Genomic DNA, 14,148 nt, shown 5'->3' with positions numbered 1-14,148 from the left:
CCCAGTGCAAAGTCACTAAAACTCTCTTAATTGTTTGCTTATGCTATTGTTCAAGATCATGCAAAATTAAAAAAAAAAAAAAAAAAAGGCAACAAAACAAACAACAAGCCAATAACCTGATAACTGTTTTTCCTGTGTGTAATTACATTTAGCTGATAAATCAATAACCTCTTTCAAATTGTCAGTTTAAAATGAAAGCACCTTTTGCCAATAATCTTCCTTTTTGTTGTCTATTTGGTTTCTTTTTCATCTCTTCTCTGTGTCTCTCCTCGCTGTGCAAACCCAAAAGGTCATTTTAAAGGATGTGGATTCTCTCCTTTATGTGGACACTGATGTTCTCTTCCTGAGGCCCATCGATGACATCTGGCACATCCTGAAAGAGTTCAACTCAACACAGCTAGCTGCTATGGCCCCAGAACACGAAATACCAAAGATTGGCTGGTATAGTCGATTTGCGCGTCACCCTTATTATGGAACAACTGGAGTCAATTCTGGAGTGATGCTAATGAATTTAACACGGATACGCAACACTCAGTTCAAGGTGAGAAGAAATACAGCTGTTGCAGAAAATAATGATTTATGTGTTTTTCACATCTCTTAAATCTTGGACAAAAATTATATAGTTTGTCATATAAAGAATCTGCAAAATATAGAATATATATAATTGGATACTAAAAGCAATTATAGTAAAAATGATTATTGAAACAAGTGAAACTTCAAGAAGCTGGAGCACTGGGGAGTTGCAGATGAAGCAGTCTGTTAGCAGTAGTAAAAATGGCTTCTTCAACATTTCATTTTCTGTTGAAAGATAATGAAAGAATGAACTCGAGGATCTTCAGTGCAGTCACTGTATTGTTTTTAAAATTGGAAAGCTTGATGTAAGTATCCAGAGAACTTGGTAATTTTTTGCATCTGCTGTAAACAGAATTTTGTATCTTGCTGCAGATCAAGTGACTCCCTGAACTGATATAAATGAGAAGGGAGCATTTTCACTGACATCTGGCATCTCCCCTTTGTGAAAGGCCTAACTTGTAAAATCTCTTACTTGTTTCATTGAGCACGTATTCTTTAATCACTTTAAAAATTTTATTTACCCCAAGTGGTCTTGTTCCTCAGTTAAGGCCAGGGGCTTTGTATACCGTTTCAGGAATAGTTTGAGTAAAAAAGGCACTTGCTCTTAGTATCATAATTCCCAGGGAAGGCAATTTTTTGTCTACATTTTCCCTCGCTTTTATACCTCTGTTTTCACCTAGTCCCTGCTTTTTTGCATTTTTCCACTTTTTCTCCCCCCTGTTGCTTGGAATAGGAAGGTTGTGAATAGCAGGAGCTGACATCAGAGCTAGACCCAGGAGACCTTGCTTTCCTGTTGAGATAAACAGGAGCACAGTCAGCTCTGCTGTTCCAACCCTATCCAGGTCTAACGTTTCCTGGCAGCTCTTCGTTTTTCACCTAGGTATCTGACATGGCTTAGACTTACAAATACGTGGGTGCCACGCTCTGAGTCCTATAGCACATCACTGTTCATGGTATTAACCCATTGCTTCTGTTTTTCTGCCCTGCAGAACAGTATGATACCAAGTGGTTTGACTTGGGAGGAAATGTTATATCCATTATACCAAAAGTACAAAAATTACATTACATGGGGCGACCAGGATTTACTAAATATAATTTTTTACTTTAACCCAGGTAAGTAATGATTCTTGGAGTCATGATTATTTGTGTTAAGAACATTTCTTGAACTTGAAAAATTAAGAAAAAAAAAAAGTACTATCTGTTATTTATGATAATGCATAATGTGCTCTGGCATGAAGTTAATAAGTGCACCAAGGATTTACAACCTACGAAAATACTTCTGAAAGCGGTGTAGGTAGTAGGGCTTGGACTTGGTTCCATTGAATATGTAAATCTGTTTTCTGGAGATTCTATGAAAATAAGGATGTACGACATTAAAGATCAATTGCAGGAATGAAGTTCAAGTTGTATATCTGCTTAAGAGTGTCGTTAGACCAGGGCCTAGCTGAAAAAAATGTTTTTGTTTCAGGAGTTTATCTGAATGTGAAATTGCCAAACTTTCTCCAAAGCCATGCCCTATTTTTCTGAAATTCAGCCGAATTCTGGAGTTTATGCAAATGAGTAACAAACCTAATATAAACAGAAAATGGACGTGACCATTGAAATATCTCCTCTGAAACTGCTGCCCTCCCTACTTTTGCTCCTTCGCTAAAAGTTCCTTTTTGAGAACAGCGCTTCCAGCCTCTCAGCTGAATGATCCAGCCCCAGCAGGCACCGTGACGGTGTCATCTATATTCTGCTGTTCAGATTTGTGCATTTCCTGCTCTTCTGTATTCTGCTTGCTCTGGGACTCTGAAATGCTATGGAGGACTTCAAGTCTCTCAAAACCTTGTTCTCTGAGAACAGATGGCATAACCCACCTGTCCCAGCGCAGCCCAGCGTGACCGATATGTATGTGCTTGTCAGCCCAGCAAAATGCCGGTCGCTCTTGCACAGTGCCTCTATAAGTAACTTGTAACATTTTTGGTTTGTCCTTTGTTTTCTCTTGAATTGGAGTCGTATTCTTACGAGTCTGTATTTCCAAGGAACTGGCAAGTTCAGGCATCTTTTTTTTAAAAGGGTGTGACTTTTTCTACAAGTGCTGAGACAGTTTCTGGAAGTTCAGCCCCCTGTAAGTATTTTGCACTGATCACATAGAAATGACTTCAGGCACTTCTAAAAACAGTGACATCTGAGAAATGCAAGGATTTCAAAATAGTAGCATAGTACATGCTTCCCAAAGAAGCTGAGAACCTCATTTCATGCTTCTGAATATGCTGAGTATCCATTCTTACGTGCTTTTCCATGTTTCCTATGTGACCTTGTATTCCCTCAAGTGATCTTAAGAACAGAGTAAGTTTGGATTTATCTTCATTTGTTCTGTTCCCTTTTCTTTTTCTCTGTGGAGTCATAGGGTAGGTAATTGGATATACCCAAATCCAGGCAAATGAGAGCGCAAAAGCAAAGCAATAAGCTAACATCTGTTTACTGCAGACAGATGTCAAACATCAGTGTCCCTGGTACACCATGTATTCCCCTCAATCCTAGGGAAAAAATAAAGTGGAAGAAGTCTTCACTATGAAATCATAAATTAATTTCCAAAAATAAATGAATGTTACGGGAATAGGATCTACTGGAGGAAGAAAAAGATGAAGCCAGATTAGTTGTGAAGTCAAACTCAAGTTGCTAACTGAAGCGTGGAGGAAAAAAACCAAAGATTGCAAAAATATTTTAACTTTGTGATGAGAGCATTCTCTATCAAATCCACATGTTGAAACTCTTCTGCACCATAGTTTGTCTTTTCGTTGTAACTGGTAAATAATTTTTTACTAATTACGCAACATCAGACTGCACAAGAGAAGAAAACAAAAGAACTGGATGCAATTAAAACAGAAAAACAGACTTTCCCGAGGTTTTAAACCGCTGGATTGTTGAGGCTGGCCTGGGAAGGAATCAGTCAAGACTGCTGCAGGTGGCTTTTTATAGATGCTGTGCATTGGCTTAAAAATACACCAAACTGTGTTACCTGGGGCCTGAGGGGATGCATCCTTTTTCCCATCTCTGAAGGCTGTTCTGATGATGAATGGATCTGAAGGTTTGCAGAGTTTGCATCCAGCTTTGACAGCAAAAAGTGCACAAAAGCGCCAGGGTGAGGAGATCATCAGGAATACTCCAGTGACTCTTACGAAAGCTAATAAGCACCTGATGACACCCTCTCCCCGTAGTGACCTGCTGATGAGCTGTACTTGCAAACATCTGTTCAGGGTTACTGAAAGGATCCCCAGTAATTGTAATAGGGTTTGGATCAGGCGTTCCAGCTCTTTCTGCGCTTTCAGCAACACTGGGGAGCAATTCTGAATGTGTGATAAGTCAGACCGAACGGAAACCACTTACAATCCACCCTTTCTGGAGAAGTCTCCTGCTAGAGAGGCCTTAAGGGAAGAAATGTTTCAGAAACTTTTTCTCCTACTTCTTCAAGAACCACACAGGACCAGCTGCAGACTTGCTGGGAAGCTAAGCAAGACCAAGTGAAGAATTCAATCTTCAGTGCCTCTGACATGACCTGCTGGCATAGTGCAATGATTCATTGTACTCCATTCCTGAAGCAAAAAGGTCGCAAGGACTGGTGTGATTTATTATAAGCATATTGTAAAACTGTGGGTGCATACAGAAAGTTTAAAAAAAAAAAAAAAAAAAAAAAAAGAGAATCAGTAGGAGAAAGGGGGTTACAAGCCCTTTTGAGAAATTAGGCTCATCTTTAAATAACCTGGACCTGTGAAATTAATGGATGACGTCTCAGAAGGACTGTGCATAAAATACACTACCTCTTACACTCTGCTGTATCTCAGTATAACAAATTGTCATAGCCTTCGTGAAAGCTTCAGCAGCCAATGTTGGATGTACTTTGCAAGCTTTCCCACGCTGCCTCCAGAAGGATTCAGGATTTTGCATAACCCTCACTGCTGTGCGTGCTTCCCTAATAGTTTCTGTAACTCCGGAAACTTCTTACTAGGGCAGAGGACCCTGGACAGTGCCACCTGGTGCATACTCCCTGGGTTCCATTCTGTCACTTTTAGCTTTGTAAAATGCTCTCCTGGTTTATGTTTGCACCTGGTCTTTGTGTTGCCCTCTTTTTCTGTTAGTTCAGGTCTAACAGAGCAGTTTAGGTCTAACAGTGCTGAGATATGTATAGTCATCCCCCAGGGAGAGGAAGCTTCTATGTCTAGCTGCTACTGGGGATATTTGCTTTTGAAGTAACTGAATTTTTTTCTGATAGCCAGTCCCAGCTTTTACACGGAAACATGGTTTAAGTTGTCATAACTCTTGTTTAACGTGTCTTTTTTTTTTTTTCTTCCCCGCACCCCTCTTCTTCCCTAAACAACATTGGCAGAGTGTCTCTATGTGTTCCCATGTCAGTGGAACTACCGGCCCGATCACTGTATGTATGGAAGCAGCTGTAAAGGTGCAGAAGAAGAAGGTGTCTCTATTCTGCATGGAAATAGAGGTGTCTACCATGATGACAAACAGCCTACATTCAAGGCACTCTATGAAGCGATACGTGACGTAAGTCTTCGGTCTCGATTGAGGCAGTCCTTTTATTTCAGTGTAGATTACTGCTTTAACCGGGTCACTCGGATTGCTATTCCAGCAGATCAGGCTGAGCATAGCTGTGCTTTACATATACCCATCAGACACAAAACAACAAGGTTGCCTTGGCCTCTCCTGTCTTACTGCACGCGTATATTTGAGATGATTTAAATGATCTTCCTTCATATTCTAGTAACCTTCTGATCAAAAAAGCTGATAAATTGCTTTCGATAATACTGGAGGTGGAAAAAAGTGTTTGAATGGAGCTTTTCCTGCTGGTACTGCAGCTCTGGTCCATAAATACCCCATGATAGCTTGGTCTGCCTGAGCATTTGGCGCCTCTGGGCACATGGAAGGCAGAAACTTGCGTACAGACACAGGTCCAGATTTCCACTTTGAAAGTTGTATGTGTACAGTTCCACTCTCCGAAATACCTGTTCCGTTACAGCATCCCTGTGTCAGTAAACTTCCTTTAAATACAGACTCTAGAGATACAATTTCTGGGAAGTTGACTGTTTCAGGTAATATGCCCAAACTTTTCTGAAAGCGAGCACAAGCAGATCAGTGTTTGAATTTGATAGGCACTCTGGGAAGGTGAGGGACAAGGCATTGCCTACCTATATAAGGTTTTATCTTACTTCTAAAATTCCATTTTGAAACTCATATTCTAGTAACCTTCTGATCAAAAAAGCTGATAAATTGCTTTCGATAATACTGGAGGTGGAAAAAAGTGTTTGAATGGAGCTTTTCCTGCTGGTACTGCAGCTCTGGTCCATAAATACCCCATGATAGCTTGGTCTGCCTGAGCATTTGGCGCCTCTGGGCACATGGAAGGCAGAAACTTGCGTACAGACACAGGTCCAGATTTCCACTTTGAAAGTTGTATGTGTACAGTTCCACTCTCCGAAATACCTGTTCCGTTACAGCATCCCTGTGTCAGTAAACTTCCTTTAAATACAGACTCTAGAGATACAATTTCTGGGAAGTTGACTGTTTCAGGTAATATGCCCAAACTTTTCTGAAAGCGAGCACAAGCAGATCAGTGTTTGAATTTGATAGGCACTCTGGGAAGGTGAGGGACAAGGCATTGCCTACCTATATAAGGTTTTATCTTACTTCTAAAATTCCATTTTGAAACTAGTGAAAACTAATAATTCTTTTTTTTTTTTTTTCCTTTTCTTTAGTTTCCATTTGAAGACAATCTCTTCCAGTCTTTGTACTATCCTCTGCAGTCTAAGTTTCTGGATACGGTGCACACTTTATGTGGGAGAATTCCACAAGTATTTTTGAAGCAAATTGAGAAAACTATGAAGAAGGTGTATGAAAATCGTGTCATTGTCTACTTGGGGGCCAACCACAGATACTAAATGTAGCTATATTTTTATGCAGAGTTTTTCATTCTTATACCCCCATCTTATGAAGCATATAAAGGAAGAATATGACCTCTTTTACTGAAACTCAGACTCAAAATATTTTCCTTATCCAATTTCCTAATAACCCCTGAAATTACAAAACCAGAAGAATCCCTAGAAGTCTACATAAACTGTCCTTTCTTAGGCCTTTTGTTCTTTTCTGACATTTCTCTTGGTTGCAACAGGGACAGTCGATGACTCTCACTTTTATTCGATGAGTTTGCTTTGGTTATTTGTTTAAGAACAGCCGTATTCACTGTAACTTTTTCTGAAGTTGTGCAAAAGCTTGTACTGATTTTAGGCTTAACAAAGAAGTTATGGTGTGAGCTATGTAACATATAGAGAATATAACTCTTGAAATGATAGGGCAAATATTCTTGACTGTAATGAGAATGCTGAATTATAGAGAAGATCACTCTTGTGACAGGATGAGTTAAAATCTACTATAGTAAAGGGAAAGTACTTGCTTAAAGTTGCACTTCTCTCTTGAAGGTGTATTACCTGCTATTCTTCACACATAGGACCTAAGATTTCCCTTACTTAAAAGGTTAGGGGAACAGAAGTGCCTCTTTACTTTGTGTTTTGCAGCACTTTTTGTCTAGTGGTTGTCATTTTTCCTCTCTGCTCTTCAGGAGTTTTGTGAGGGCTTCTCATGAAGGAAAACATGATTCTATGATTCTATGAATTGGAAGGAAAATAATTACAGCATAAATACGAAAACAGTGCAAGAGAAATGGGAGGGGGATGCAGTGGAAGCTGTGGCACTTGCACAGCTAATGGAGAACAAGAAGAATCTTTTCTCTTCCAGTTTCCTACAGTTTTTAGAATGTATTCCCTAACTTGGTAGTACCAATTACATTAGACACAGTCCAAGAATATTGTGAGTGAAGAGTACAAAACCAGGTACTATTGATCTGTTTTCCTCTTTTAATTAATCCTCTTTAATCGCTGTTTACTGCACAGTAACAATGGTATGCCACTGAGAACTGTTCTTCCATCCCTATGTTGGGAGGCTGAGAATGCCGCCTCTGGCCGCCCCCCCCCTCCCCTCTCCCCTCCCCTGCCTTTTCTGCTTTGCCAGAAAGCTGGGGCACAGAAACATATTTCTGCCTGGCACTTCGTTCCTGGAAGTAGACAGTTTTGTGCCAGAATCATAATGAATAGCCTCAAAGTGAAAAAGGATACAAGATGGCTTTGATGTTTATTTAAAATACTTCATTTAGATTTCAACGGTATGATGATCATCTTAGGATGTGCACAGACAAGAGCTTATTAAACTCGCAGTAGCTGAAAGGTGCTTGGGACAAGTCGCCGGGGAATTGAAAGTGAGGACACTCTTCAAGAGCAGCAATAGGAGAGCAGACTTCCAGAGGGCATTTTCTAAGTGTAAGCCCTGAGGGCTGTGTGTAGGTGAGTACTTAAGGAAAACAGCAGAGAAAATGAGCTTACCTTTCAAGTCTGTTCAGCAAGAAAAATTAGCGTTACTTGGAACTACTCACTTCTATATCTAATAGGCAAAGTAGGAGAGGGGTGAGAAGGGTGAGATACATGAAGCTGTTCCCTGATGAAAGGAAAACTGATACAGATTGTGTATCTATCTTGTGCATGTAATATGCATTTATTAGAGATAAATATTTGGGGTGTGTGGATGAGGTAAAGCATGTGTTTCCTAAGTCAATAAGTACGATTTCTGAAGAATTGCAGTTTGGGGAGTTTCTACCCAATCCAGTCAGGACTGATGCACAGTTTCATAAGAAAACAGTCTCCAAGAGAAAGGCCTTTTAGCTTGCACATTCCTCTCTCCTTGCGTGGCAGCTCATGAGAGGAGGGAAAACACAGGCCTTGTGGCATCTCGAGCTGCCAGATAAACAGGTTGTACACAGGATGAAGTGCCGACAAACTTTTTTCCAAACACTGGAGTGTGAAAATGTCTGTGACACATCCGTAAGCGTGCTGTGTGAATGACACAGCACAGCAAACAGCATCGCTACAGTCATCTGAGTAGAGGAGGTGTTAAGATAGAGGCTTGGAATAAGGGGCATACGGTCTTGGTCCTAGCAATTTCACTGCTGGTCTGTGCTAGTCCTCGCAGGCATGACAGACAAACAGCAACGTCTGTTGTTTGCGCCTCTGTGTGCTGCAAATTCTGATCAAGAGTTTGTGCGCGTTTCTGACTCAGATCCGTTATCTTGCAGTCTTTGCCACATAGGGGTAAGCTGACATGCAAGGGGCAGAGGCAGCTCTGCAGCTATTTTGATTGAAAGCCCGGAATTTCCTAGTGGGACCCGGAAAGGCATTTAAACTTAAGCGTAGATGGTACTGTCTCTCACAACTTGCCTTAGTATTTTCTATTTTAACAGAAGTTTTAGTTGCCACTTAAAAAGAACACTACATTTCTACCTGCAGAGAAAAGTTTGAAAATGTTACCCAAATGAACCTTGAAGACTTCAGAACCAGAAGGCAATGGAAGGAGAAATTCAGCATGCTGTTTTAAAAAGTTTAAGATAATGCAAGCCTAGCATGTGACAGGTAAACCTTTTAGGATAGCAATACTGAGAACTTGTAAAAAATATTAGCTTGCTTTTTGGTCTTTATTTTGGAGGGTAAAGCTGACTGTAGGTCAAACGAGGATAGCTGAGACGCATGCTGGGCGCTTTGAATTCCTCATTTCTATGGTATCTACACAGCACAGAAAGTTGCAGAGCAAAAGTCTTGTTGCCCAGAGAGTTGCAACTCTGGTCCTAAGCCTCTGAAGTTTAGGAGGCTGTGATTGTGTAAGCTATGATTCAGCAGAACCCTGCAACTATGGGCACATTAAAATGAAGGAAAGGAATTCACGACAAAACAAAGGCATTATTGCATATAAAATGTTTAGAGATTAAAACAGTGCTTTTTATGTTTACAGGAGGTGCTACATTAGGTTTAGAAAGAACTGTGTTATGTTCTCAACAGCTATTAAAATATATGAAGTATATGCTTTAACATGAAGGCTTTTGATAATGTAATACCAACTTGCAGGAAGAATGGGGGAGGTTCCCCCCCACTGTGCTTTTTCTGAGGAAAAAAGCTATAATTTGAGCTCTCCAAAGTGTTTGAAACCAATTATGTAACTTTGATATTTTTTGTTGTTATTAGAATTATTAATTTATATTTTATTACAGCTTCTAAAACCATGTTATATTTTGGTTTTAACAGTAGTTGATTCTAGTATTAATCTTATTTAGAAACGAGTTTTCATTCATTTTGTATTTCATACTTGTGGTTAATTAGCCTTCATTTATTTTAATAATGGGATGTGTAAATACTTGCATAGATTTTATATCCTCATTTCCCCTTCCTCTCATGTATTTTAGTTATTTCCAATGGTATAATGTAACCAAAACACCTTTGCTAATGTAACACCTTGAGCAGTGTCTTCAGAATATAGGGGGGAAACTTAAATAGTTTTCTTTAAATGAGTAGAAACTCCGGCTCGGGGAATGTATTGATAACAAAGGAGAGGAATCGCCATCATGCTGAGAAAGAAACAGCAGGGTACGGCCCAGAGAGCTGTGCCTGGGTTGTTTAACATAAGCCCTAACCCAGCAAATGTTTGATACTCTGGATTTTGCCTGTGTAGTCAGTAGGCTTATACGCAATGCGTAAAGTTAAGCAGGTAATCAAGCCCTTGCTGCACCAGCATCAAATATTCAGGTTTTCAATTTGCTATGTTATACTTGAACTTGCCGAAGATAGGTGAATAGGGGCTGTATGTTAAGCGCTGCTGAGCACCTCCTTTTAGCCCAAAGCCATTTAAGAAAGTGTCAGGCTACCAGCCTGCGTTGTTCAACAAAGAACTGCCGGAGGCGGGGGGAAGCATTTGGTTGCATCGTTTATATCGTGAGCTTTTTCTAGGCTATTTGCCTGCGTATTACAAAGGGGGCTTAGGTGGCTTCGCTGTCATTTCACTTTACAGGTGGAAACTGGAAACTGCTCTGTGTGTGTGTGTACACAAGAGCGTATGTGTAAAGAATTCTGTACCTTTTCCCTATCATTTAATTGCTTGTGTATTTTTATTTGACAAGTGCACCAATTGTTTATAGCTCCCAAGGAGGCCTAGCAGTGCATTTCTGTGTTGAGTAAGATCCCTTGGCTTACGTTACAAATAAATGAAGTTTTAAGCAAGCTCTGCATTTTGATAGCTTTCTTTTCCATACAGCATTTTGTATGTGTGTACGGGCTCTGGCTGGGATGGAGTTTAGTATTAGTGATGTTATAGTGTACGTATACAGGGTATGTCTGCATCAAAGCAGAGGAAAATGTTCCTTTTTATACAATTTTACTGTAATGAGAGAGTATGAGACTGGATATGTTACTGAAAGAGACAAACACATAAATTGAACTTCCCTCACAGTGCTAATGGGTCATGCTGCAACTCCAGCTGAGTTATGGTGTCCATAGATCAGAACCTGGTCTCAAAGGAAACAGAAGTTTTCCCTTTTGCTCTTACTTTTTACTGTTTCTCCATTATCTTGTGTTCCTTAGAGGATTTGGTCATTTAGCATCGTTTCCCTTCCCTTCTTCTTGTATTTAACTTTATTTCTTCAGCACTCTTCTATGGTCACTGCTGCAATGCCCTTGGTTCTGCTGCGACATCTCTGTATGACAGAAGTCTGTGAGCTGTCTATTCAGCCAAACCAGTTGTCCACCTGGTGATGAAATTGTTTTCTCACTTGCTCAGCTTGCTCAACGGTGTGGTATGCTGGGCTCAGTCACGCTCTCTTTGAGGTCAAGAATAAAACTCCCATTGATGTTCATGAGAAAAGGTAAGGCCAGCTGTAAAACAATAGTACTCCACACAGCGCTGCTTCACCTCTGGCCTGGGGGATGTGTAGTAGTGTGGCGTTTGGTTACGTGTTCCGTAATCAAACTAGTCAGTGATGTCCTGAGCCAAGATTTTTTCACTCGCAAACGTGGCTTCAGTCAGTGGTGTTGCGGGGAGAACACCCAGTTTTTCCAGGGTACGGGCTAAGCAGAGGCAACACTGGCACAACAGCGAACAGGACAGGCATTTACCTGTTGCTGGTGATTCAGAGGAAGGGGCCTGAACTGTGACTTCCCACATCCCGTTGCCAGACTGCTGCATCCGTTACCTCACTCTCAGCCTTGTTGCCCACAGCACTCCTATTTGGAACAAACAAACTCTTCACTGAAGCCAGGCGGCCCTGGACCTCGGGCACCCACAGCTGAGGGACCCGGGTGCTGGAATAGTCTCTGTCCCCTGCCCTCGCTGCTGAACGCACGCCGATAACCACGGCTCTGACTCCAGGGGACGTCCTTGTCGCATTGTTGCAGAGCATGACTCGAAATGGAGCTCAGCTGAGACTTTACATTCATCCTCACAAGTGTGATCGTAGTAGAGAGCACTTCTCTGCGTGTTCTGTGACACTTAGAGCTGGGAATAAAGTACCACTAACTGAAAAAAACCTGTGAGACTTTAATACTAGGATACATGTTGACACTTCGTCATCTTTAGCACAAACCGTTGATCATTTAATGTAAAATAATTTCTTTCCCACTGTTTCAAGAAGAGAATTGTGTACCTGTAACCATAAAGGAGCCAACTTTCAGAGCGTGTTTTGCGCCTCTCCCTCAGCCGTAGCCGGACTGGTGCTAGCAGAGAGACGCTAAGCACCCATCCAGAGATGGGCTGGCACAGGCCCATGGGCTGCCCCCCCCGAGGCTGGAAACGTTCCCCTGTTGTGCTCTTGAGGCAAGTGCATATCTACGCTGGGGTCCGTCCAGACTGCAGCCTCCCGAAGAACCACCGCTGGCACGAGATCAGGAATCGCTGTTTACGCTTCAAAAAGAAACAGCAATGTTTGGAAATTTTGCTTTCATTCTGGATCAGAAAAAAAGACAAACTGTCAACACTTCCTTTGAAATGAAAACTGATAAAATACCAAAATGAGAATCAGCATTTGAGAGTTACAAAGCACTTTGCTAATGTTTTCTTTTGAGGTAAAATATTTTGGTTTGGCTTTTACATTTCTATAAATGTACCATAATTGCTTATGTTATTTTGTGAAAACTACAGTACAATCCAAGCATGTGTAACAGTGTCTTGGAACCCAAATATTTTGGTCATACTGAATGAAATAGTGATGCTGAAACAACAAGGCCCTTTTTTTAAAGAAGTGTCATCAGTTGACCTGTTCCTGCAGAAAAGTCATTCCCGAATCCCTCTGAAATTCCCTGCTGTGGCGGTTAGAACCGTGCAAAGCTGCTGCCTTATCAGGGTACACACCTTTAAAAAAAGATCTCCTTCCTCTTCAGCACTGCGCTTCTAAAGGGCAACTTGCTTTGAATACTGGCTTCCTCACACCTGAGGCTCCAGGTGAAAAAGCAAGTCTGGCTCTAATCTGAGTGATCTTGTACTTTGCAGAGTGGTCTATGAGGAGCTTTCTGTCCTAGGGCTATACCGGGAGGAAGGTGTGAGAAAGCAGCTTGGAAAGAAAACTGCACTGCACTGGGTTGCCAGGGGCTCTGGGAGTAATGAGAGAAAATACGTGGGGGCTTGTGTGTTGGTTTAGGGGTTAGACACTAACTTAGGTAAAGCCTTACCACATCTAACTGTTGCTTTTTTTTTTTTTTAAACTCTCACTGTGAGTACTGTTTCAAAATAAAACCCAACTCCCACCAATACCGTTTTTATGTTTTCAGCCTTTTCTGGATTAAAGGCACCACATGTGAGCTGTTCTGATCTTTTGATGGTCCCAAGTCTTCGAGATCTATTAAAAGCCTGTGAAAGATTTTACTCATTTTCTCAGAGGAGGGACATAATTTGTCTCAAAGTGGCTTTCTTTAAAGAAAAAACAAAAACCTTTTCCATTCTGAATGGTTCAGAGACACAATTTTTTAGTTTCATTTTATTGTACCATCCTTGAGTTTCTGCAGCTGTAAACTAAACCTCAAACCAACCAACCAACGCCCTAGCCTCTTTTTTTAAACCCTTTGATGTGTATCGATGTGCAGTATTTTCTGAAGATCTAAGTGGGTCTTGAAGCAGGACTTTTCCCGTTTTCTTGTTGTTCTCAGTATGCTGCGTCTCGCTTGGTATTGTATTGACTTGATAAAGATTCTCTCAAAGCACGCTAATCAATTTTAGTTCAGACTGAGTTGAGATACTTTCCAAATTGCCGTCACACATCAATGAATGAAACTACTTTAAGTGGGGTTAGGTCAAGGATCTCTAGATACCTAATCTAAGCTGCGTTACTGAAAGCAAAAGCGTCTGCTGGTCCTAGGCCCTCCATCATTTTAATCGGTATTGGGGCTATTGATCTGTGCCCAGGGGTTGGACGCTCTGTGACTCTGTGGGAACTTTCAAAAGTCTTATAAACCTCAAGAATCAGGTTTTGTTTGTTGTAGAGTTAAAGACCTTCCAGGGCAGTGGGACAAACCAACCCAGCCGAGCCCCCACTGCTGCCGAGGCGAGTAATCCTCCATCCCTCTGCTTTCCCCGTCTGCTGATGCTTTGTCCCTGCAGCAGCTGGCCCGGCCGTGCTGTGCCAGGAGAGCCGCTGGTGGTGCTGAGAATTAACTTTGCAAAAATAAT

General features: G+C 41.2%; 1 protein-coding gene across 1 annotated transcript in view; it reads left to right on the top strand.

Moving 5' to 3' along the window:
• GXYLT2 (glucoside xylosyltransferase 2) overlaps positions 1 to 6,506 on the top strand; it is a 13,458-nt gene extending 6,952 nt beyond the window's left edge. The window contains exons 3-6 of the mRNA XM_009645967.2: positions 290 to 541; positions 1,563 to 1,686; positions 4,943 to 5,115; positions 6,324 to 6,506. Of these exons, the coding sequence (XP_009644262.1) occupies positions 290 to 541; positions 1,563 to 1,686; positions 4,943 to 5,115; positions 6,324 to 6,506 (732 nt within the window). The remainder of the gene's footprint in view (positions 1 to 289; positions 542 to 1,562; positions 1,687 to 4,942; positions 5,116 to 6,323) is intronic.
• Positions 6,507 to 14,148: the final 7,642 nt, after the last annotated feature.

The sequence above is a fragment of the Egretta garzetta genome, unplaced genomic scaffold (assembly GCF_000687185.1).
Source record: "Egretta garzetta isolate BGI_Z169 unplaced genomic scaffold, ASM68718v1 scaffold228, whole genome shotgun sequence".
NCBI classification, from domain to species: domain Eukaryota; kingdom Metazoa; phylum Chordata; class Aves; order Pelecaniformes; family Ardeidae; genus Egretta; species Egretta garzetta.
This window is presented reverse-complemented; position numbering and strand designations above follow the sequence as displayed.